The sequence below is a fragment of the Pleurodeles waltl genome, chromosome 2_1 (assembly GCF_031143425.1).
Source record: "Pleurodeles waltl isolate 20211129_DDA chromosome 2_1, aPleWal1.hap1.20221129, whole genome shotgun sequence".
In the NCBI taxonomy this organism is placed as follows: domain Eukaryota; kingdom Metazoa; phylum Chordata; class Amphibia; order Caudata; family Salamandridae; genus Pleurodeles; species Pleurodeles waltl.
Window position 1 is genome coordinate 351,119,445 of NC_090438.1, and position 26,288 is coordinate 351,145,732.

At 43.6% G+C, this 26,288-nt stretch overlaps 1 protein-coding gene across 2 annotated transcripts in view; it reads right to left on the reverse strand.

The window, feature by feature from the left end:
• BRWD3 (bromodomain and WD repeat domain containing 3) overlaps positions 1 to 26,288 on the reverse strand; it is a 993,456-nt gene that overhangs the window by 926,441 nt on the left and 40,727 nt on the right. For both annotated transcript variants that reach the window (XM_069212579.1, XM_069212580.1), the window contains exons 6-8: positions 14,806 to 14,904; positions 5,259 to 5,419; positions 1,927 to 2,148 (exon numbers count right to left, since the gene is read on the reverse strand). In XM_069212579.1, the coding sequence (XP_069068680.1) occupies positions 1,927 to 2,148; positions 5,259 to 5,419; positions 14,806 to 14,904 (482 nt within the window). The remainder of the gene's footprint in view (positions 1 to 1,926; positions 2,149 to 5,258; positions 5,420 to 14,805; positions 14,905 to 26,288) is intronic.

Sequence of the window (26,288 nt, forward strand, 5' to 3'; positions counted from 1 at the left end):
GGGACCAATTCCATATGCAGGACTCACAATTTCACTTCAGACTCCACAAATGATGTTATGCAGGGTCTGCTAGCACTGGAGAAGTAATAATACTAAATACTTTTTTGGATCCTGCCTGATGCCAGGAGTGAAGTTTCATGCAAGCATTCTGCTGGAGTGAATTCTCCTTAGTAAATGTAATTTGCTAAAAGTCACTTGATGGAAAGGTGTGTGGAACTCGACTCACTGAAGTAGTGTGGTAGCCTTCAAAATTCAAATGACAAACTGGGAAGACATTCTGTTGGCACTGGAGAGGAAAGCTGTTACATTTCTTAGATGACAATGATGTAAGGTACCACCAGGGACACTTAAATTATGAGATTCTGCAGTTGCAGCTTTTTTCACATTATTATAGATTTGCCACACTTGACATGTAATCCATCATTTGCTGCATAATTTACTGATTTAAAAAAAAAAATTCTAGCTCAAACAGATGAAAAGGTACTCAAAATGAGGTGACATATTCTGACACAGTAGAAGGCCCTTCACAAAGATTAACAGTCATCTTTCAGGTGCTTATATTTGTATTTGATTGTTAAACTGGTACTAATGAGATAAACTCTTTACCCAGACATTAGCACCATTTACAAAAATTACAAACTAATGAAGTGATACTATCAAAAAATGTGCTGAATTATGCCACAGAATATGCTTTGTCTTGCCACATTATTTGGTGCTCTCCTGCCACATAATTTCATGCTTCTCTGCTGCATAGTTCCATTGGCCGATGGTCCCATGTAATAGCAAACCAAGACCAAGGCAATATCTGAATACAGGAAACATGAAGCCCCAATAGGCTGAGTGGTGCATGCATAGCACAAATAGGTCTAAACCTAAATTAATCAGAATGGACATGTGTAGATGGCATGCCAGCATTGCAATGAAGACTCCCTGACACCAAGTCTTCAAAGTTACAGCCATAATATGTGGCAACAATCATGGCAGAACCTTTGAATATGCTATAGGTGATCCTAGGTTAAACCAGTGAGACTGTGTCTGCATCAAGAAAGATTACACCCACTGCAGCACCTAATGAATGAACCTGATTTAAGCCCTTTTCATCCCCTTCTAACCAAAGTCTAGTATTATGGTGTCTGTTATAGGGACCTCGAAGCGATTCCAGGAGGAAGCAGGTTAGGAGCTAGACGTGAACAAAGAGGTCATATGGTCCAGGGCAAAAACTCCTAAATCTTAAGGACAGGCTGCCAAATGGGTTTTGAAGTAGAGTTCCCGACAGTCTTGCTGAAAAGGAGCTTTAAATGACACAAGGGTGACAACAATCCACAGACAAAGGCAATACTTGTGTGGATTATCAAAAGCCTAAGTCAGCTATGCAAAACTACATTCCTTAAACATTGGAGGTGTGAAGGAAAGGAGCTCTAGATAAAGAGGCAATTAGCTGATAGGCAAGCGTGATATATCTACTAGATCAAGGTACAACAACAAAAAAATGACTTACACAAATATTAGGAGCATATCTGTTATTTTGAGAGGATGAAGCAGGGAGAAAATCAAATGCTAAGGTGCTGGAGAGGAGAGGGTAAAATATGGACCTAACATCTACAAGGACTTGGTGGAACTTAGATCCAAGGGCTATTAGGTAAAGCTAACAACAGGATTCACAACACACCAACTAAGGGTACTTCATCACTTGCTCGTAAAATTGCATTACATTTCTTCTAAACATAGCACAGTGTAGGTAGCCTTCAAAGGGCCCTCCTAAAGCCTAAGTGGCAAAAAAAAAAAAATGATACATTTATTACCAAAGGCTACCATGGTTGAGTCACAACAGCTCATGAGTTCCGGGAAATAAACATACATAATACACCATGCTGACAAGTAAAAAGGAAAAATCATTGAAAGTGACAACATGCTATTGTGCCTTACCTGAATGGAAGTAATGGAAGCTGAATGCCCCTGAAGCACAGCAAGAGGTGCACAGGTTCGAAGACACCAAACTCTGACAATCTTATCGCAGCTGCCAGCAGCAAACATTGTGTTTTCATAATTTACAGCCATATCAGAAATTTCAGCAGAGTGTCCTCGCAATGTACAGAGAAGACGCCCATCATCAGTAGCCCAAATTTTCACCAAACAGTCATCTGATCCCTATTTATAACAGAAAGGAGTCAAATAAATAAGAAGTCAAGCAGTGTTATCCGAACACTTCTCTTTGATATCTTAAATTTAAAAAAAATCTGAATAGAGAAATTATGAAGAACTGAATAAAGATATGCCTATTTTACCCCTGCATTCTTACAAACAAGCTGTAACATTACACATAGAACCACACAAAAAACATAACTTTCAAATCTTATGCTGTATTACCTCTAGAAGGCTGGGCTTCCATGCTTATGAAACTGGACATACTGAGGGCACCAGAGGAAGAAATTAGATTTCACAACTAGTAGTGAATGAAGGTCATGGAGCAAAGCAATAAAGCTACCTCTACAATTGAGATTAATATATGAATATTACTCACACTAGATATGCTGTGATCGTTGTACATTTTGGTATGAATGGTACTATTTCATCTCGTTACTGCTGTTGTTCCTGCGGGGAGTACCATCTTTACTATATAACCCCTATTGCATTAGCAATTTCTGCACTCAATAAGTGTAGACATGTTTCAATGCTACACTAAATAAATTAAATAAATCACAATTTAAAGGCAAACTCCGAACACATATTCAAAAAGTAAACAAATTGTGCAAAATTTGAGTATCCAAACATCCCAAACACACACAGACCATTCCACCCAATGTTAATTTTTACCACTTCTACTGCTTGAGCCGTCATGCTATCTGCATGTGACTGAATTCTAATGAGAGAAACACTTTATACGTTCTTTAGATGCAGGAGTGTAGAGGCTCTGCTGTTATCAAGCAGAATGTTTACTTGCCTGTAGAAGTGTATGGTTCTTTCCCGTTTTTTTACTATGCACCATACAATGAAAGGTTTTTAGTAATTTCTCCTCATTGCTGGAAATGTTAGGTATACTCTTCAAAGGAATTTCGAATCATATTCAGGTTTGAAAGATGTCAATTCCCATTAAGTTATGGGTTGTGTACATTTGGAAGTATGACAATTAATGTGGTTATGCAAATTAGTCACCATCACTAAGACAAAAGAGTAAAGACATGCAGGGGTTTACAACAAAGGAAATGGTCATCAATGCTAATAAACATGTATACATTACGCCAGATAGGACACCACTTTACCCTTGGGTGAGCAGTACAGGAACAATTCTTGGTAATATATTCACCAATATGCAGATGATATACAACTCTATTTGAAGCTCTGCTTCAGAAATCAAACACCTCAAACACTGCTGGCCAAACTGGATGTCTAGCTCCAACTTAACCCTCAACCCAGCCAAGACAGAATCCCAGTTTTTGCCAAGAACAATAAACAAGATACAGTACAAATCTGTCTCAAAGACATGAAACTTGATGACTTCGAAACACTTAACTTTCCCAAAGCCAAGATACTTGGATTCACCCTGGACACCAACCTCACCCTCAAGGAACACACTGCCAAAAACAAATATAGCCTGGTTACAGCTCTCTCTTCTAAAGAAAGTCAAACCATTTTTTTCCTGAAAGCGACTACAAAAGTGCTGTTCTAGCCCTTGTAATCTGGATCGTGGTAATGCCCTATGCCATGGCCTTCCAGCCTCCACACTGACATCCCTTAGGGGCATCCTACCCAGTGCAGCACATTTCATCGAAAGCCTGAAGAAATATGATCACATCACTTTAATCTTGATGGAACACCATTAGCTCCCCTGGTGGGCGCGCACAATCTTCAAATCCAGGTGTATCATTTACAAAGCTTTCACCACTAGTACCTTTGTTTATCTTTTAGATAAGCTCACCAACTCTGGTGGTTCTCAGCACACAGGCAGCCAGGACAACATCAGATTGCAAACTATTAAGTGTAAAAAAAAAAAAAAAAAAGCTAGGAGGCCAGGACCTGGTACAACGTCCTTGTACCAATCAGGAATACCCAAATGCTGCTCCAATTTAGAGCATCACAATGGAGTAACCATCTATAACCTAGCTTCTCCTCTTACTCACTGTCTTAATGCTCCACTGCCTTTTGGATAGGCATATATTTAAATACATATACCAGGAGTCACACTTTCAATACACAAAGTTGAGATGTCAAATCAATAACAGAGGGACCCAAAAGCTCATTTTCCTCATTTATTTTATGATTGAAAAATCAGTTCTCTGACAAAAGAGTTAAAATCCATTCCATGTGCCTCTGAAATCTCACACTGCTATATGTGTTATGGATAACAGGTTATTTGGCTGTAACAAACATATTCTGTACTATCTGATCAACGCATTGTACGCCGAGCATTGCTTCAATAAAAAGTTATAAAGAGATTTTCAATTTTTTTTTAAAAGAGTTAAAATTCCAATTTTTTCCATTTTTAATTGCAAATGTACAAAAACTACATGTACACTTACACCAAATGAAAAAGAAGGACCAAGCAGTTTTAGCTATTGTGGAAGCAAAAAAATCCAATAAGTTTGAATGGGAATTGCAGCTTTGATATCATCCCTGGTACTTTTGTATCTTTCACCAATGAAAACAACATTGTAAAAGGATAAATGTGAGATGGATGGGTTAAGTTTTTGCACAAGTTTCTGTCACTTCTTCAAACAGTAAATATTCTTGTCAAGAAAGTATTCAGCATAGCTTTGTGGAGCAACGTCAGTGGATTTGCAGACTATCAAGTTCACAGAAGGGAAAACAACAAGTCAAGCACAGCATCTTAATAAAACCATGAGGAGGGCTTCCATCACAATAATTGGCCCATTAATACAATTTTAAGTGGGTAATAAAACATTTCAAATTGAAAGCTTCAACTAGACCATAGGATTCAATCGAAAGAGGGGATATGTGCTGGTACATTTCCAGATACTATGGACATAATTTATATCTAACCATAAAACTAGGTCTCTGACAAAGTAAAAAAAACCTTCCAAGTAGTTTACCCTTTTTGAAAATAAATTTCAAGCTGAACAGTGAGAGGGGTTAACAATCTAAATTTAACTGAAACTGTGATGCCTTTCAAAGCAACAATGTGAAATTAGCATGTTCTGGTGATTTCATTAGAACTAAAGACTTTGTAGTTGCACACTAATTTGCAAGATTAAAGCAATTAAATAAGCAAATATTTGATTCTGTAATTAACAAAAACTCACTGTGAAAATTCTTCTTCCGCTACGGTCAAACGCAACACAATAAACGGCCGACAAATGTCCCAAAATTCTCTTGTGCATCTTTATGTGTTGATAGGCAGATGTTGGGAATAGGTGACTGAAACGGCCATATCCAGTTAACTGCCTTGCAGATGCAACATTTACTAAGAAAAAATAAAAGACACTAAATTACTTGCATTACTTCTCCTTTAAATTACACAATCACTTCCCAAAAAATTTATGTTTTATAAATATTGGAAAAACACAGTTTTTATCTATTTGAGGGTGGTGGGGGGGCAGGCAACTTCATAAGCACTACCAAGCAGAGATTTCAGGAGGCTTCGATTACACCAATAAAACACCACATAAACCAGGACAGCCTAAATGTCATTTACACTTCGTGCTTCTTGGCGCTATTCTTACCACAGTTCATAGGAATATCTTAAGGGACTGTTTAGCTTGCGACAATGCAAAGAATATTCCTTGGCTGACGCATAGAAGGAAGAAGGCCCATGATCTGGGGCGGCCGGATTTGTTTGATTATCCTGAGGGCCTGACTAGTCGTGATAAGAAATGGGCTAAGGATAATTTTCTGAGAATACAGGAGACCAAGAGGGAGGAGGAGGCTTTAGGGAAAAAAATCGATCAGGGATTTTATCATGCTAAAGATGTGGGTGGGTCCTGAGCACTATCTCTTAGAGATAAAGGATGTGAGGGAAAGGTCTCTTATAACTCAATTCCGTCTGGGGATCATTAGAAGCAATCTGTGTTTCCAGTTAGGTCAGTATGGGGAAAAAATCTATCAGACACTGCCCCTGTGATGGAGTATCCCAACAGACCTTGCCCCATTTTACATTGTTTTGTGTTTTTTATGCACCGTTTAGAACTCGATTTTTATTACCTCTCCTAAGGCCTAAGGGTTTCGTGCAATATCGTCCTGCTTTTATGTGGTTGCAAATGGCCTCAGATGTATTGGTGTGGAAGGGCCTGGGATCATTCCTGAAGGGAGCTATTACTTGGCGTAATAATGTAGAGTTTTTAGAATGAATTATTTTAGTTTATTGCTTTTTATGAATGAGGTTTTATATGTTTATATTTTTGATGGGTGGTTTTTATTGAATATGGTTTTATTGTTATATTAACAAATGTATTGGTGATTATTCGTTTTAATGGATTAATTTTTATATACCAAATAAAGTCTTCTTCTTCTTCTACCCCAGTTCACCTTATTGGATTTTTTTCACTTTGGTGTTGTTTTGTTTATAAAAGCTTACTCTATTTTTCTAAATTCAGTTCTGCATTTTAACTTTATTACTGCTTTGGTACTGCATAAATACTTTACGTATTGCCTCTAAATTAAACTGGTCTGATTTGTGCCATTGCTAACAGGGGGTTGCGCTCAGGTTAATTTAGTAACTTTTAAGTTCACCCTGATGACGGTTGTGATTATTCCTTGAAGTGGGTAGTCAGCCACCCCAAATAAATCTCTTAAAGGCTCCTTTAGCTTGCACTTGCTGCTGCAAATACGTGTTCCTCTATCAGCCACGTTGATGGCAGTGATATATGGGCAGAGTAGAAAGTAATGGGGGGGGAGAGTAGCCCCACTTGACACATTGAAGGATTCGTGTGTCTGAAGTGATGTCTTGCCTTGGAGAAAATGCCTGTTCCTGCCTCATTCAGGGTAGGTGTGCTCAGAAACTGAACACTAAATCAATTTTGCAGTTGTGGTTGCAAGAGGGCAGCAGAACTGAGCTGTACCTTGCTTGTGATGTTGTGAACATGGACAGGCTGTTGTGCGCCAGGTATTGTAAACCCCTAGAGTAGCTTTGAAAAGGAAGAAACTGCAGAAATTGTATGGCTGGAGCAGACAGAGACCCATTGAACACGCTGTGGCATGACTCTCCTTAAAATGTTTCAGGGCTCACTCTGTTTTCTCACCGAAAAAAAAAGAAAGCATGCAAAATTGCATTTCCACTTTCACTCAGATGGCATTATTTATTCCCTGCCCCAAAACCCCAGCGTGAGAAGCACAGGCAAAAATAAAATGGCAATGAAAAGATTTCATTGCCATTTTATTTTTATCTGCGCAGCACGCTCCAGCCCAAAGTCATGCTGAGCGTGTCTTCTGTTGCAGGCAACAGAGGACTGGAGCAGTGCCTGAACTGGATGCTCCAAAGTGTGCATGTCACTTTGTCTGGCTGCTTTGCGCCAGCCAAATTGACATGCGCACTTTGAGGCGCTCTACTTGGGTGGAGACCAAGCACTGCCTCTAATGTAACGCCACGCTCAGACGCGGCGTCTCTTTCTGTCCTCGCGGATGGAACGTGCTACCGATACTCGGAGTGCCGTTCCCCGCGTTTTTTGACTACACATTCTGGGAAGCATATATTTCGCTTTCGGTCGCGCTACACTTACCTGTACCCCTTTTTTCTTCTTTTTGTTTTTGGTGGGTTTGTCTGGTCTTTTTACATGTCTCTGTCCATGTTGTGTCCATAGTGTCTTCTTCGTGTTTATGTCCCAGCATGCTCTGTTTTTCTTTTATACTACTTTCTTTTTCCTATACTGATCTATGGGCTCTTCCCAATTCAAGATGGTGTTCTTTCCTTTTCCTGTGAGGTCACTTCTCTTTTCTCAGTATATAAGTCAGTCAGTCTTGTTCCACCTTGCGTTGCAAACACTTACTTCTGGTTGTGCTGTTCGCTCCTGTTCTTTGTTCCTGCTTTTTGCCTTGGGAGATTTTTGCCTATTTTTGTTTCCTGTTGTTTAGTCCTGTTTTTATTTGTTTTTCTTCAGGAGTTCCTGTTTGAGGTTTTTTCCCCAGTGTTGTTTTTTTTTTCCCTCTGGGACTCCTTCTGGAGGGTACGGTCTGCTTTGGCGTAGCCTGTCAAGCAGCACCGTGGCTGCTAGAAGGGGTCGCCCTTATCTGGGAGTATCCAGAACCTGTGGAAGACTTGGTGTATTCGCAAACCCGGTATCCAGAGGTGAGAAGTCCAGCGCAGTACGTAACAGATTGCAACGCCAAAAGATTCTGCGTTGCGAGATCGCCATGGAAGATCCACAGGGAGAGGCGTCAGAAAATGCCCAAGCCATGTTGCAGACTGTCCAACAACAAGCCCAAGAGTTACAACAGTTCCGGGCAGAGAACACTGCGCTACGACAGGTCTTGTCTTCCCGATCAATGGACATACCACCCGTATCTGCCGCTACTCCTCGATATTCTGGAGATCCTCTAAAGATGAAGAGATTTTTGGACGCCCTGACGGTTTTCTTTGCCTTTCGTCCACTCCAGTTTTCTTCGGATAAAGCTAAGGTGGTCTATCTGATCAGCACATTGTCTGGTCCGGCGCTTGCTTGGGCGACTCCTCTGGTTTCTGCAGAAGACCCAGTCCTGGCTAACTATTCCGCTTTCCTGACTCTTTTCAAACAAATGTTTGCGAGACCTGGGGTAGAAGCAGCAGCTGAAGAAGCCTTATGTGACATTCAGCAGGGTAATTAGGATGTTCTACAGTATATCACCTGCTTCAAACAGCTGCCAGCTGAAACCTCCTGGGTGGAACACACCTTCATAACCCTTTGCCACCGAGGCCTGCGTGAAGAAATTAAAGATGAGCTTGTACATTCTTTTCCAGCTTGTTCTTTGAAGGAATTATTGGATCAATCTATGCATATCGAATATAGACTTCAAGAGCGCAAGATGGAGAGACTTAGAACGCGAGCTCCATACCAGTCTGGTACCTTTTGTGCTAGCAGTCGGCGAACGAAAGATATTCCATCCTAAGCCCCTCCAACTCCCCCTGAAGAACCCAGGCAGATAGATCTGGTTCGTGGGCCATTGACGGAGTCAGAAAGAGAGGAACCACGACGAAAGGGACTTTGTCAGTACTGTGGTAAGGCTGGCCACCTGATCCGTAGCTGTCTGGTACGTCCCTCAAGACCTGCGGGAAACGCCAGCTCCCGTCCCCTGTAAGGAGGAAGGAGACGGGAGGAGCTGGAATACCATCAATATGTTCCACCCTGTTTATCCTCTCGGTCAAGTTACAAAGTTCACAAGATCAAGAAGAACACCTTCTGGCTCTCCTTGATTGTGGAGCCAGTGGACTCTATCTGGATGAGACCTGGGCTACGAGTAAAGGAATTCCCCACATTCTTAAAGAGACTCCTGAGCAGGTTCACACGGTGGATGGCTCTCTGTTAACCTCAGGACCTGTGGTGGCCTCAACTCCTACTCTTTGTTTGACATTTGGGGGGCATCAAGAACATGTTGCCTTTGATCTCATAGCCTCACCAAATCACATCATGATTTTGGGAATACCCTGTTTGGCCCGACACAACCACTATATCAATTGGGAAACAAGAACTATATCCCCAATGTCTTCATTTTGTCAACAGAACTGTTATTCCACTACTTCTTATTGGACTCCCAAAAGGTCCTGTCAGTCAACTAAGGATAACACTAACTATCAATATGATACAGGGAGTTCCAGATTGTTATTAGGAATATATCAGGATTTTTCAGAAACCTAGGAATCCTATTCTGCCGCCTCATCGCAGTTATGACTGTGCTATTCCTTTAATTCCTGATGAAGGCGGCCCCTTTGGTTGAATGTATTCTCTGACAGACCAAGAAAAGAAGGTGCTAAAGGAATATTTAGACGATAACTTGCACAGCGGTTTGATTGCTCCTTCCACGTCCCCGGCTGGGGCTCCGCTTTTCTTCGTCCCAAAGAAGTCCAAGGATCTGCGTCCTTGTGTTGACTTTCCTGAACTCAACAGAATAACGATTAAGGATCGATATCCGCTGCCTTTAATCAGAGATATATTAGATGCCATTCAAGGAGCCAAGATGTTTACCAAATTAGACTTACGGGGAGCCTATCATCTCGTTCGGATCAAGGAAGGAGATGAATGGAAGACAGCTTTCCGTACCCCTTTTGGGCACTATGAGTAAAGTGTTATGCCTTTAGGACTGACCAACGCCCCTTCTGTTTTTCAACGATTTATGGATTCAGTGTTCTCTGATGTACTCAACCAATATGTAGTCATTTATTTGGATGATATTTTGATATATTCCCGTTATTCTGAGCAACATATAAATCATGTACTGCAAGTCCTGGAAAGACTCAAGAAAAAACAATTGTTTTGTAAACCTGAGAAGTGTGAGTTCCATAAATCTGAAGTAAAGTATTTGGGGTTCTGTATTAATCAACACGGAATATCCATGGATCCTGACAAGGTCAGTGCCATATTAGATTGGCCTTCTCCAACGTCCATTAAGGAAACGCAATGTTTCCTTGGTTTTTCAAACTTTTATCGTCAGTTTATTCAGAACTTTGCCCACCTACAAAGTTTCATAACACAAACAATTAAGAAAGAGAACCTGAAGAAGGGTTTCGTTTGGACCAAGGATGCTGAATGCACGTTTCAAGAATTTAAGACAGCCTTTACCCAAGCACCTGTGTTGCGTCATCCTGACAATACCAATAAATTTATTGTTGTGACTGATGCCTCAGACAGAGCTATTGGGGCAGTTCTGCTACAAAAACAAGACAACGATGGACTGGAACATCCTATCTTTTATCTGTCTCATATCCAATCAGAGGCTGAATGCAATTATTCTGTACTGGAACGAGAACTACTCGCGCTCAAAGTAGCTTGTAAAGAATGGAGGCATTTCTTGATGGGTTCCAGAGAGCTTTTTGAAGCCAGGACTGATCATCGTAATCTCCAATGTCTTCGGAGTTTTCAGTGTCGCAATAGTCGTCAGACTCGATAGGTTTTCTTCTTTAGACAGTAAGATTTCGTGATCACGTACATACCTGGTTCCCAGAATTCAGTGGCAGATGCCTTATCCCGCAGATATCCTGACATATCCCAGAACTCCTCTCCACCTCTTATTGAGTCTAGCAGAATCATCGGAGCTACTCAATCTTCTCAAGAACGCGTTCAATCCGAGTACCAGTTTCTGTCTGCTTCAGAATGGGATAGAGTGACTCCTTTTTTGCAGAAGAAGGACAACTACTTCTATCATCAACATGCTCTTTTTCTACCTACCAAGAAAGTGCAGACAGAAGCTCTACAAATGTGCCATGATTCTCCTATAGCCGGTCATCGAGGTATCAGGAAGACCCAGGAGCTGCTCCAGCGATCTTTTTGGTGGCCTTCGCTTAAGACAGACACTGAAACCTATGTGTCAGCATGCCCAGTCTGTGCGCAGACTAAGACACCCCGAACTAAGGTGGCAGGTTTATTAAGACCTTTACCGGTTCCTTCCGCTCCTTGGTGTACTCTATCCACGGATTTCATATGCTCTCTACCTACCTCCTCTGGTAACCAAGTAATCATGGTGACCGTAGATTCATTCACCAAGATGGCCCATTTCTCAGCCTTGAAGAAACTACCAACGGCCCCAGAAATTAGTTGCATTTTTCTGCGGGATATTTTTCGCCTCCACGGTCTTCTGCAAGAGGTAATTTCAGACAGAGGGCCTCAATATGTAGCACGCTTCTGGAGGGCCTTTTGTGCGTTATTTAACATTGAGATTTCTTTATCCTCTGGTTTCCATCCACAAACTAATGGGCAAACTGAAAGAGTGAATCAAGAACTTCAGCAGTATCTGAAATGTTACTGCAATGCCACACAAAGCAATTGGTCGGAGTATCTTGCTCTTGCCGAGTTCTCCTATAACAACACAATACATAGTGCGACCAAGACCACACCCTTTTATTGTACCTATGGATTTCATCCGAGGACTTTCACTACTGTTTCCCGAACATCCTCTTCTGTGCCTGCAGTCACTTCTTTTTCACGACAGATCCGTCGAATCCAGGGCCTAGCTTCGAAACAAGCAATGAAACGAAAGGCGGATCGTTATCAACAAGCCGCACCTTTGTATCAAGTGGGCCACAAGGTGTGGCTTTCTTCCAGATTCCTACTTTCCCGGTTTTCCACCAATAAGTTCAAGCCACGTTTTTATTGACCTTTTTGGATTTCGCAAGTCCTGAATCCTGTAGTTGTGCGTCTCCGCTTACCTCATACCTGGAGGGTTCATCCTGTTTTCCATGTGTCCCAGTTAAAATTCTTTGTTCCTAATCCATACCATCGCCAGTTCCAGCATCCGCCTCTTCTTTCTATTAACGGACAGCCTGAGTATGAAGTCCAAGAAATCTGTGACTCCAGAATTTTTCGACGCAAACTACAGTTTTTGGTCCATTGGAAAGGATACCCTCTCAGTGACTGTTCTTGGGAGGATGCTTCGTCCGTCCATGCTCCCCGTTTGGTCCGCCTGTTTTTTGACAGTCATCTTGACAAACCTGGTGCCTCGGGGAAGGGACCTTCTGTAACGCCAAGCTCAGATGCGGCGTCTCTTTCTGTCCTCACGGATGGAACGCGCTACCGATACTCTGAGCACCCTTCCCTGCGTTTTTGGACTACACATTCTGGGAAGCATATATTTCGCTCCCGGTCGCGCTACACTTACCTGTAGCACTTTTTTCTTCTTTTTGTTTTTGGTGGGTTTGTCTGGTCTTTTTACCTGTCTCTGTCCATGTTGTGTCCATCTTGTCTTCTTTGTGTTTTTGTCCCAGCATTATCTGTTTTTCTTTTATACTACTTTCTTTTTCCTATACTGATCTATGGGCTCTTCCCAATTCAAGATGGTGTTCTTTCCTTTTCCTGTGATGTCACTTCTCTTTTCTCAGTATATAAGTCAGTCAGTCTTTTTCCACCTTGCGTTGCAAACACTTCCTTCTGGTTGTGCTGTTCGCTCCTGTTCTTTGTTCCTGCTTTTTGCCTTGGGAGATTTTTGCCTGTTCTTTGTTCCTGCTTTTTGCCTTGGGAGATTTTTGCCTATTTTTGTTTCCTGTTGTTTAGTCCTGTTTTTATTTGTTTTTCTTCAGGAGTTCCTGTTTGAGGTTTTTTCCCCAGTGTTGGGGTTTTTTCCCTCTGGGACTCCTTCTGGAGGGTATGGTCTGCTTTGGCGTAGCCTGTCAAGCGGCACCATGGCTGCTAGAAGGGGTCGCCCTTATCTGGGAGTATCCAGAACTTGTGGAAGACTTGGTGTATTCGCCAACCCGGTATCCAGAGGTGAGAAGTCCAGCGCAGTACGTAACATCTAGGGCCTGAAGGAGCATCCAGCCAAGCCTCTCTATCCAATCCAGGTGCTGTTCTCATGCTGCTTCAAAGCATGACAGAAGCGTATGGCTTGGTTAGGGGAGCTCTTCTCTATCGGAGAGCAGAAGAACACAGAGGAGGGTGCGTAGCCAATGGGTAAGTGCAGTTTTTTATTTTAAATGTGTGATGCATGTGTGTGTGTATGTGTGTGTGTGTATAATGCATGTGTGTGTGTGTTTGTGTAATACATGTAAGTGTAGTGGTTGTGTTCATTATACAGTTAGTGTTTTGGTATTATTTGGGCTTTTGGAGGGATGAGTGGTTTACTTTGGGGTTCTGAAGGGAGTTTTTTTTTTTTTTGCGAAGTGGTGGGCTCTTCTCTCGCTCCACCACTTTCAATTGGTTGAAGCCACCGCCTCATGACAGCCTTTAAGAAACAGCAATATTAATTAGAAAATGCTGTGAAACAGAAAATGCACTTGAATTAATACACGTCAAATAGTTATGATCTGCAATTTGGGCCCATAAATCCCACTGCTCCATATCGTCTGCAGAAGGCCAACCCAGATTTGCAAGAGAATTCTGTGAAAGTAAACATTCAAAGAAATTATAGAAATGCATCAATACCATTAATGGTAAAAATCAATTTTCGTCAAATAGTAGGCTAGGTTATGAATGACAGTAAACACTATTCACAATTTTCAAAATATGAGCCAGAGGCTCACTGCAAAAGAGGAAAAGCTGTGGAAATAGCACTCTTTGACAATATCCTCCCTAATTAAATGTGTAAAGCAATTAAGTGAAAGATGAAAAAGCCTGCATGCACTACTTCTTTCAAACAAATTACTGAGTCAATCATGTACAAGGTTTGAAAATATGCACTGAAGCTGCTGGTCTCTATCGTAAGTAGATAAAAGTTCAAACTCCCAATCTTCAAACTAAATGATACTTACTATGTAACATTAAATATTCTCAAATATCAGTGTAAGAATGAGTTGTCACATCTTTTATTCCTATTGTTAGCAGGGCATTGGTACAACTTGAAATCATGAGGCATTAGCGAAATGATCATTCTCTATTAGGCAAAGTCTATTTTAAAGCATGAAGACAGAGGACTGCTCTGAAAATGTGGGAAAAATGGAAGAGCCTGTTTTTTCCCTTTCACCTTCGTCTAAAGGTATTACAATAGTCTACCTACAAATCTCAGAGAAGTATATTGGCAAAGATATAAAATGAGGAACTCATCCACTGGTGTTTTAAGGTCAAGGTTCAAGAAGAACATCAGTAACCCACCTAATTAACATATGCAGTGGAGACACCTGCATGGTGTTTTAAATTAGCCCTTTTTTAAAACCTATTTACATGAAGTACATCCATACCCATGAAACTAAGAGACAATTAACATTCTATAGACATATCAACCTTACTGGCTGATGCTTACCAACGTTTAATGGTTTTCCATAGTCTGCTGGAAGTTCAGGAGGTCTACCTCTGTGTAAAGCTGCATAGGAAGACCCCTTCCACAGTGGATGTCTACAATCTGCATGAAAAATAGAACAAACCACACTCAATAAGCAGTGCTAACACAAGGCACACTTTTAAAGCTAGGCACAGCAAAAATTCAAGTATATTTTTTCATTGGCCTTGCATTCAGGATCGTTTTTAACACATTTACCTCCAATTAACTTCCGGTGAAATAGTTTTAGATCATAACAGTAAATATAATCAAGCATGCCCAAATACAAATTGCCTGTACTTAATGTCCAATTTCTAAGTGTTAACATAAGATCAACACATTACTTTAATTGCACAATCAAAACACAGATAAATAAGATGCACACTTTTTCTTAATTTTTATAGTGCCACTGAGGTTGCTGTATGTCTTATTATAATACCTTGCTTGAAAACTGCATTAGCTAGTATCAGACAGCTCACTTAACAACAATCTGTTTTAATAGGATATATGCATACCGAGTAAACTACAATCACAAAATAATGCATATTTTCTGGGCGGTTACTTACCAACATTTATGAGATTTAGATTGTCACAGTTTGTGTCTACTCAGTGGCAATAATAAATCAACAGAGTCTAACTACAGGCAAAAACCTCCATTTGGGGACATTTCTAAGTGCAAAGTAGTAAGAGTGAAGGAGGGTTGTGAGAGTAATGGGTACAAAATGGTATGTTGGAAATCAGGAGATACGGAGTAAAGTACCCCCAACTGTTCATTATAAAATTTATGCTAATAACGAAGATGATCCATGGCCATACAGAGTTGGCTTTTAAACATCACACAGTGCTAGTGTGACTTGGAATTCCCTCCAAATATACAGATATTTTAGATATAAAATGCATACACTTTGCCTCCTCATTATCAAACTATCAAATAACATTGACCCTCAGGCTAGATACATAACTGCTACTTGTTTACAGCACAAAAATAGATGGAATGATTTTAAGACCATATGCCCAGTTGAATACTGCAGCCTATTGTACAGAGCTAAAAATTACATACCATCTTGGGCACTCAATTAGCATTAGGAAACTGATTTATTTTATTCCATGTGTCCTAGTGTCCTTGCATTTTATTATGAGGAATAGTTTTTCTCTGGATGCTTATATGGATCCATTTTCTTTATTATATTTTCAGAAAGAAGAAAACAATTCAGTGACACCTACACCCGGAGGCCAGCAAGTGCTTTCATATAATAGTAAATTGTAAGCACAAACTACAACAACATAACTTACATAAACTACAGGAAACAACTGAGTGACTGCAAAATAATGGGAAAATATCAAAAGTATTAACTGTCGGATATAGTCAACGTACACATTTGTACCAGTTTTGTGTCTACTTTGGGGGCCTCCGTGTTACAACAAACAAGGATTGATTTTACAGAATGTTGTAAACTGGAGGTGCAGAAAGTATATATAGCAGCTTCAGATATTTGGGATAGGATAGCTCTCTGAATTCTGTGGAGAAGAATTCGAGGAAAGGGGCCCACAACTGAGAGAAATCTTTATCTTTAGGGTCTACTGACATGATCAAATTCTCCATGGCCAAATGCTCCAATATCAGGGAATGCCAGTTTCTACGCTGGGCAATTTTCTCCGTTCCCCAATGCCATAGGATAGCTTGACTCGCTTCTCAAAACACCAATGCCATTTGTCTCCAATAATGAAGTGTAATGAGCAGGCCTGTTTTTTTTTTTTGTTTTTTTTTTTTAAGGAAGGCATAGTATAGTGTACGCTGGAAAATGTTGGATCTTGACACAGGTAGTTTTGTGTAGATCACTTAACTACCCACACATGTCAGTTTGGGGCAGTGTCAGAGGAGACAAATAAGCATCCCTGAACACCCATATCCTCTCCAACAACTTTCTGATCTCTGGGGATGCCACTTGTGTAGGCGTTGCGAAGTGTAATATCAATACGTTCTTATCTTTGTCACTATTTCCCTGCCAGCAGAATAGCATGCTACTGTACGTCTTCCCACTCCTTATTAGTAAGAGTTTGACCCAGTCCTCTTTCTGACTCCCTTGGTCTTAATATTTGCATAATGGGATGGCAGTTTGCCAGAGGGATTAGAGTTCAGAGAGTAAGTGCCTATCATTATTTTTGTAAAGTTGAAATCCCTCAAATTTCCTGAGGGGTTTTCTGGCCACCACTTTTATCCCCTTGTTAGATATCCATTGTCTGATTTGTGTGTAGCATAAGTGTTCCATCTCTGAAAGGCTAAAGTTCTTTTAGAGTTGCTTAAATAGGCGCACTCTCTCCCCATCCATCACAACCTCCACTAGTTCACAGCCCATCATTTGGCAAGCTTCAAAATTATCTCCTTTAAACCCTTGGGTGCCGCGGATGAGCTGGTTACGTCCTCGGCCAAGGCGCTGGTGTGCTGAGGACATAACCAGCTCATCCTGCACCTGACCCATGGGGGGGGAAATCACTTCCCCTTCCATCCCAACCCACTCAGTGACGTCTGATGAGGTCACTCATCAGAGGTCGCCCCTCCCAGCGCGACTAAGGAGAAACAGATTTGTTTCTCCTCGGTACGTGGGGAAAAGGGAAGGTAAGAGAGGCATTGGAGGAAAGGAAAGGATTTTCCTTTCCTCCAATGTCTCTCTGAGCATTTCTGCAGCATGCCCACTAGATGCCAGGGAGTTTTTTTTTCATTTTTATAAGACATGAGGAGAGCGGCCCCTTGGGCAAGGGTCGCTCCCTAAGGGGGGCATTTATTTTTTGGACATTTCTGCCCCCTAGGGGACAGATTCCTCTAGACGCCAGGGATTGTTTTTTAACATTAAAGGGGAGAGGCCCCTTGAGCAAGGGTCGCTCCCCTGGGGGTCAATTTTATTTTAGGCCACTTCTGCCCACCTTGAAGGCAGAGAGGCCTATCTTTCTTAGGCCAATCTGCCCCCAAAGGGGGCAGTAAACCCCTAGACACCACGTTTTTTTTTCTGTGCCAATTTCACACAAGGGAAGCGACCCCTTACGCAATTTTATTTTAGACAATTTCTGCCCCAGTTGGGGGCATATTGGCCTATTTCTATTAGGCCCATCTGCCCACAAGGGGGGGTAGGCACCAGGGATTTGTGTGTGTCTGTTTGTTTTGTTTGGGGGAGGGCAGCCCCTCGGGAAAGGGTCGCTCCCCATGGGGCACATTACTGTTGGTCATTTCTGCCCCACTAGACACCAGGAAATAGTTATATAAAATAAAATTAAAAAAAAAAAAAAAAAAAAAAAAAAAAAAAGGAGGAGGGTGGTCTATACCTCCACCTGAAATAAATGGGGACAAAGTTGTTCTGCCCACCGGAGGCAGATGGGGCAATTAGCCCCCGATCCACTCCTGGGGGAGCAGAAAGATGCCAGGGAATAAAAAAATAAAAGAAATAGAGGGGTGGTGGCTACCAACCAGTACGGGCAGGATTAAGCCCCACCCAAACTGAAGGAGATAAGTCTTTCAGCTCTCCCCCGCACACTAAAAAAATCTTGTCCCAACGGCAAGCAAGAGAACATTTGATTATTTTGGGTTTTGGTTTTACATTTGGGCCATGAGATCTTTGCTAACTCTTAAAATCATCCCACTTGGAATGGAGAGGGCTGCACTTTATGGACTTTGGCACGCTGCCATGTAGAAAAATCTAAGAGACATAAACTGTAGGAAGTTGGCTCTGTATGTGCTATTTCAAAGTAAGGAATAGCATGCACAGAGTCCAAGGGTTCCCCTTAGAGGTAAGATAGTGGCAAAAAGAGATAATACTAATGCTCTATTTTGTGGTAGTGTGGTCGAGCAGTAGGCTTATCCAAGGAGTAGTGTTAAGCATTTGTTGTACATACACATAGACAATAAATGAGGTACACACACTCCGAGACAAATCCAGCCAATAGGTTTTTGTATAGAAAAATATATTTTCTTAGTTTATTTTAAGAACCACAGGTTCAAATTCTACATGTAATATCTCATTCGAAAGGTATTGCAGGTAAGTACTTTAGGAACTTCAAATCATCAAAATTGCATGTATACTTTTCAAGTTATTCACAAATAGCTGTTTTAAAAGTGGACACTTAGTGCAATTTTCACAGTTCCTAGGGGAGGTAAGTATTTGTTAGGTTAACCAGGTAAGTAAGACACTTACAGGGCTTAGTTCTTGGTCCAAGGTAGCCCACCGTTGGGGGTTCCGAGCAACCCCAAAGTCACCACACCCGCAGCTCAGGGCCGGTCAGGTGCAGAGTTCAAAGTGGTGCCCAAAACACATAGGCTAGAATGGAGAGAAGGGGGTGCCCCGGTTCCGGTCTGCTTGCAGGTAAGTACCCGCGTCTTCGGAGGGCAGACCAGGGGGGTTTTGTAGGGCACCGGGGGGGACACAAGCCCACACAGAAATTTCACCCTCAGCGGCGCGGGGGCGGCCGGGTGCAGTGTAGAAACAAGCGTCGGGTTCGCAAAGTTAGTCTATGAGAGATCTCGGGATCTCTTCAGCGCTGCAGGCAGGCAAGGGGGGGGTTCCTCGGGGAAACCTCCACTTGGGCAAGGGAGAGGGACTCCTGGGGGTCACTTCTCCAGTGAAAGTCCGGTCCTTCAGGTCCTGGGGGCTGCGGGTGCAGGGTCTCTCCCAGGTGTCGGGACTTTGGATTCAAAGAGTCGCGGTCAGGGGAAGCCTCGGGATTCCCTCTGCAGGCGGCGCTGTGGGGGCTCAGGGGGGACAGGTTTTGGTACTCACAGTATCAGAGTAGTCCTGGGGTCCCTCCTGAGGTGTCGGTTCTCCACCAGCCGAGTCGGGGTCGCCGGGTGCAGTGTTGCAAGTCTCACGCTTCTTGCGGGGAGCTTGCAGGGTTCTTTAAAGCTGCTGGAAACAAAGTTGCAGCTTTTCTTGGAGCAGGTCCGCTGTCCTCGGGAGTTTCTTGTCTTTTCGAAGCAGGGGCAGTCCTCAGAGGATGTCGAGGTCGCTGGTCCCTTTGGAAGGCGTCGCTGGAGCAGGATCTTTGGAAGGCAGGAGACAGGCCGGTGAGTTTCTGGAGCCAAGGCAGTTGTCGTCTTCTGGTCTTCCGCTGCAGGGGTTTTCAGCTAGGCAGTCCTTCTTCTTGTAGTTGCAGGAATCTAATTTTCTAGGGTTCAGGGTAGCCCTTAAATACTAAATTTAAGGGCGTGTTTAGGTCTGGGGGGTTAGTAGCCAATGGCTACTAGCCCTGAGGGTGGGTACACCCTCTTTGTGCCTCCTCCCAAGGGGAGGGGGTCACAATCCTAACCCTATTGGGGGAATCCTCCATCTGCAAGATGGAGGATTTCTAAAAGTTAGAGTCACTTCAGCTCAGGACACCTTAGAGGCTGTCCTGACTGGCCAGTGACTCCTCCTTGTTTTTCTCATTATTTTCTCCGGCCTTGCCGCCAAAAGTGGGGCCTGGCCGGAGGGGGCGGGCAACTCCACTAGCTGGAGTGTCCTGCTGGGTTGGCACAAAGGAGGTGAGCCTTTGAGGCTCACCGCCAGGTGTGACAATTCCTGCCTGGGGGAGGTGTTAGCATCTCCACCCAGTGCAGGCTTTGTTACTGGCCTCAGAGTGACAAAGGCACTCTCCCCATGGGGCCAGCAACATGTCTCGGTTTGTGGCAGGCTGCTAAAACTAGTCAGCCTACACAGATAGTCGGTTAAGTTTCAGGGGGCACCTCTAAGGTGCCCTCTGGGGTGTATTTTACAATAAAATGTACACTGGCATCAGTGTGCATTTATTGTGCTGAGAAGTTTGATACCAAACTTCCCAGTTTTCAGTGTAGCCATTATGGTGCTGTGGAGTTCGTGTTTGACAAACTCCCAGACCATATACTCTTATGGCTACCCTGCACTTACAATGTCTAAGGTTTTGTTTAGACACTGTAGGGGTACCATGCTCATGCACTGGTACCCTCACCTATGGTATAGTGCACCCTGCCTTAGGGCTGTAAGGCCTGCTAGAGGGGTGTCTTACCTATACTGCATAGGCAGTGAGAGGCTGGCATGGCACCCTGAGGGGAGTGCCATGTCGACTTACTCGTTTTGTCCTCACTAGCACACACAAGCTGGCAAGCAGGGTGTCTGTGCTGAGTGAGAGGTCTCCAGGGTGGCATAAGACATGCTGCAGCCCTTAGAGACCTTCCTTGGCATCAGGGCCCTTGGTACTAGAAGTACCAGTTACAAGGGACTTATCTGGATGCCAGGGTCTGCCAATTGTGGATACAAAAGTACAGGTTAGGGAAAGAACACTGGTGCTGGGGCCTGGTTAGCAGGCCTCAGCACACTTTCAATTGTAAACATAGCATCAGCAAAGGCAAAAAGTCAGGGGGCAACCATGCCAAGGAGGCATTTCCTTACACAACCCCCCCCCAAACGAAAGAGGATGAGACTAACCTTTCCCAAGAGAGTCTTCATTTTCTAAGTGGAAGAACCTGGAAAGGCCATCTGCATTGGCATGGGCAGTCCCAGGTCTGTGTTCCACTATAAAGTCCATTCCCTGTAGGGAGATGGACCACCTCAACAGTTTAGGATTTTCACCTTTCATTTGCATCAGCCATTTGAGAGGTCTGTGGTCAGTTTGAACTAGGAAGTGAGTCCCAAAGAGGTATGGTCTCAGCTTCTTCAGGGACCAAACCACAGCAAAGGCCTCCCTCTCAATGGCACTCCAACGCTGCTCCCTGGGGAGTAACCTCCTGCTAATGAAAGCAACAGGCTGGTCAAGGCCATCATCATTTGTTTGGGACAAAACTGCCCCTATCCCATGTTCAGAGGCATCAGTCTGCACAATGAACTGCTTAGAATAATCTGGAGCTTTTAGAACTGGCGCTGAGCACATTGCTTGTTTCAGGGTGTCAAAGGCCTGTTGGCATTCCACAGTCCAGTTCACTTTCTTGGGCATTTTCTTGGAGGTGAGTTCAGTGAGGGCTGTCACAATGGATCCATATCCCTTCACAAACCTCCTGTAATACCCAGTCAAGCCAAGGAATGCCCTGACTTGAGTCTGGGTTTTTGGAGCTACCCAGTCCAGAATAGTCTGGATCTTGGGTTGGAGTGGCTGAACTTGGCCTCCACCTACAAGGTGTCCCAAGTAAACCACAGTTCCCTGCCCTATCTGGCATTTGGATGCCTTGATAGAGAGGCCTGCAGATTGCAGAGCCTTCAAAACCTTCTTCAGGTGGACCAGGTGATCCCGCCAGGTGGAGCTAAAGACAGCAATATCATCAAGATAAGCTGTGCTAAAGGACTCCAAGCCAGCAAGGACTTGATTCACCAACCTTTGGAAGGTGGCAGGGGCATTCTTTAAACCAAAGGGCATAACAGTAAACTGATAATGCCCATCAGGTGTGGAGAATGCTGTTTTCTCTTTTGCTCCAGGTGCCATTTTTATTTGCCAGTACCCTGCTGTCAAGTCAAAGGTACTTAAGAATTTGGCAGCACCTAATTTGTCTATGAGCTCATCAGCTCTTGGAATTGGATGAGCATCTGTCTTGGTGACAGAATTGAGCCCTCTGTAGTCCACACAAAACCTCATCTCTTTCTTTCCATCTTTGGTGTGAGGTTTGGGGACTAAGACCACTGGGCTAGCCCAGGGGCTGTCAGAACGCTCAATTACTCCCAATTCCAGCATCTTGTGGACTTCCACCTTGATGCTTTCCTTAACATGGTCAGATTGTCTAAAGATTTTGTTCTTGACAGGCATGCTGTCTCCTGTGTCCACATCATGGGTACACAGGTGTGTCTGACCAGGGATTAAGGAGAAGAGTTCAGGAAACTGTTGTAGGACTCTCCTACAATCAGCTTGCTGTTGGCCAGAGAGGGTGTCTGAGTAGATCACTCCATCTACTGTGCCATCTTTTGGGTCTGATGACAGAAGATCAGGGAGAGGTTCACTCTCTGCCTCCTGATCCTCATCTGTTACCATCAACAGATTCACATCAGCCCTGTCATGGAAGAGCTTAAGGCGGTTCACATGGATCACCCTCTTGGGGCTCCTGCTTGTGCCCAGGTCCACCAGGTAGGTGACCTGACTCTTCCTTTCTAGCACTGGGTAAGGGCCACTCCATTTGTCCTGGAGTGCCCTGGGAGCCACAGGCTCCAGAACCCAGACTTTCTGCCCTGGTTGGAACTCAACCAGTGCAGCCTTTTGGTCATACCAAAACTTCTGGAGCTGTTGGCTGGCCTCAAGGTTTTTGGTTGCCTTTTCCATGTACTCTGCCATTCTAGAGCGAAGGCCAAGTACATAGTCCACTATGTCCTGTTTAGGCTCATGTAGAGGTCTCTCCCAGCCTTCTTTAACAAGGGCAAGTGGTCCCCTTACAGGATGACCAAACAGAAGTTCAAAGGGTGAGAATCCTACTCCCTTCTGTGGCACCTCTCTGTAAGCGAAAAGCAGACATGGCAAGAGGACATCCCATCTCCTTTTGAGTTTTTCTGGGAGCCCCATGATCATGCCTTTTAATGTCTTGTTGAATCTCTCAACCAAGCCATTAGTTTGTGGATGGTATGGTGTAGTGAATTTATAAGTCACTCCACACTCATTCCACATGTGCTTTAGGTATGCTGACATGAAGTTGGTACCTCTGTCAGACACCACCTCCTTAGGGAAACCCACTCTGGTAAAGATACCAATGAGGGCCTTGGCTACTGCAGGGGCAGTAGTCGACCTAAGGGGAATAGCTTCAGGATACCTGGTAGCATGATCCACTACTACCAGGATATACATATTTCCTGAGGCTGTGGGAGGTTCCAGTGGACCAACTATGTCCACACCCACTCTTTCAAAGGGGACCCCCACCACTGGAAGTGGAATGAGGGGGGCCTTTGGATGTCCACCTGTCTTACCACTGGCTTGACAGGTGGGGCAGGAGAGGCAAAACTCCTTAACCATGTTGGACATATTGGGCCAGTAGAAGTGGTTGACTAACCTCTCCCACGTCTTGGTTTGTCCCAAATGTCCAGCAAGGGGAATGTCATGGGCCAATGTTAGGATGAACTTCCTGAACAGCTGAGGCACTACCACTCTCCTAGTGGCACCAGGTTTGGGGTCTCTGGCCTCAGTGTACAGGAGTCCATCTTCCCAATAGACCCTATGCGTTCCATTTTTCTTGCCTTTGGACTCTTCAGCAGCTTGCTGCCTAAGGCCTTCAAGAGAGGGACAGGTTTCTTGTCCCTTACACAGCTCCTCCCTTGAGGGTCCCCCTGGGCCTAAGAGCTCAACCTGATAAGGTTCAAGCTCCAAAGGCTCAGTTCCCTCAGAGGGCAGAACTTCTTCCTGAGAAGAGAGGTTCCCTTTCTTTTGCTGTGTTGTAGTTGGTTTCCCAACTGACTTTCCTGTTCTCTTGGTAGGCTGGGCCATTCTTCCAGACTCCAGCTCTACTTGTTCACCCTGTGCCTTGCACTGTGCTCTTGTTTTCACACACACCAGTTCAGGGATACCCAGCATTGCTGCATGGGTTTTTAGTTCTACCTCAGCCCATGCTGAGGACTCCAGGTCATTTCCAAGCAGACAGTCCACTGGGATATTTGAGGAGACCACCACCTGTTTCAGGCCATTGACCCCTCCCCATTCTAAAGTAACCATTGCCATGGGATGTACTTTTCTCTGATTGTCAGCGTTGGTGACTGTGTAAGTTTTTCCAGTCAGGTATTGGCCAGGGGAAACCAGTTTCTCTGTCACCATGGTGACACTGGCACCTGTATCCCTCAGGCCCTCTATTCTAGTCCCATTAATTAAGAGTTGCTGTCTGTATTTTTGCATGTTAGGCGGCCAGACAGCTAGTGTGGCTAAATCCACCCCACCCTCAGAAACTAGAATAGCTTCAGTGTGGACCCTGATTTGCTCTGGGCACACTGTTGATCCCACTTGGAGACTAGCCATACCAGTGTTACCTGGATGGGAGTTTGGAGTGGAACCTTTCTTGGGACAGGCCTTGTCTCCAGTTTGGTGTCCATGCTGTTTACAGCTATGACACCAGGCCTTTTTGGGATCAAAGTTTTTACCCTTGTACCCATTGTTTTGTGAAGAGGCTCTGGGCCCACCCTCCTGTGCAGGTTTTTGGGGGCCTGTAGAAGACTCTTTACTATTTTTAGTTTTGGTTGTCTCATCACCCTTCCCCTGGGGAGTCTTTGTGACCCCTTTCTTTTGGTCACCCCCTGTTGAAGTCTTGGACACCCTTGTCTTGACCCAATGGTCCGCCTTCTTTCCCAATTCTTGGGGAGAAATTGGTCCTAGGTCTACCAGATGCTGATGCAGTTTATCATTGAAACAATTACTTAACAGGTGTTCTTTCACAAATAAATTGTACAGCCCATCATAATTACTTACACCACTGCCTTGAATCCAACCATCTAGTGTTTTCACTGAGTAGTCAACAAAGTCAACCCAGGTCTGGCTCGAGGATTTTTGAGCCCCCCTGAACCTAATCCTGTACTCCTCAGTGGAGAATCCAAAGCCCTCAATCAGGGTACCCTTCATGAGGTCATAAGATTCTGCATCTTTTCCAGAGAGTGTGAGGAGTCTATCCCTACACTTTCCAGTGAACATTTCCCAAAGGAGAGCACCCCAGTGAGATCTGTTCACTTTTCTGGTTACACAAGCCCTCTCAAAAGCTGTGAACCACTTGGTGATGTCATCACCATCTTCAAATTTTGTCACAATCCCTTTGGGGATTTTTAACATGTCAGGAGAATCTCTGACCCTATTTATATTGCTGCCACCATTGATGGGTCCTAGGCCCATCTCTTGTCTTTCCCTTTCTATGGCTAGGAGCTGTCTCTCTAAAGCCAATCTTTTGGCCATCCTGGCTAACAGGAGGTCATCTTCACTGAGAGCATCCTCAGTGATTTCAGAAATGTGGGACCCTCCTGTGAGGGACTCACTATTTCTGACTAACACAGTTGGAGACAGGACTTGAGGGGTCCTGTTCTCCCTATTTAGGACTGGAGGAGGGACATTGGCCTCCAAGTCACTAATTTCTTCCTCTGTGATGTCATCATCAGAGGGGTTGGCTTTTTCAAACTCTGCCAACAGCTCCTGGAGCTGAATTTTGGTAGGTCTGGAGCCAATGGTTATTTTCTTTATATTACAGAGAGACCTTAGCTCCCTCATCTTAAGATGGAGGTAAGGTGTGGTGTCGAGTTCCACCACCTGCATCTCTGTATCAGACATTATTCTGCTAAGAGTTGGAATACTTTTTAAAGAATCTAAAACTGTTTCTAGAATCTAATTTCAAACTTTTAACAAACTTTTAAACTCTAAAAGACAATGCTAAACAGGGACTTAACACACAAGGCCCTAGCAGGATTTTTTAGAAAAATTTTAAATTGCAAAAATGAATTTCTAATGACAATTTTGGAATTTGTCGTGTGATCAGGTATTGGCTGAGTAGTCCAGCAAATGCAAAGTCTTGTACCCCACCGCTGATCCACCAATGTAGG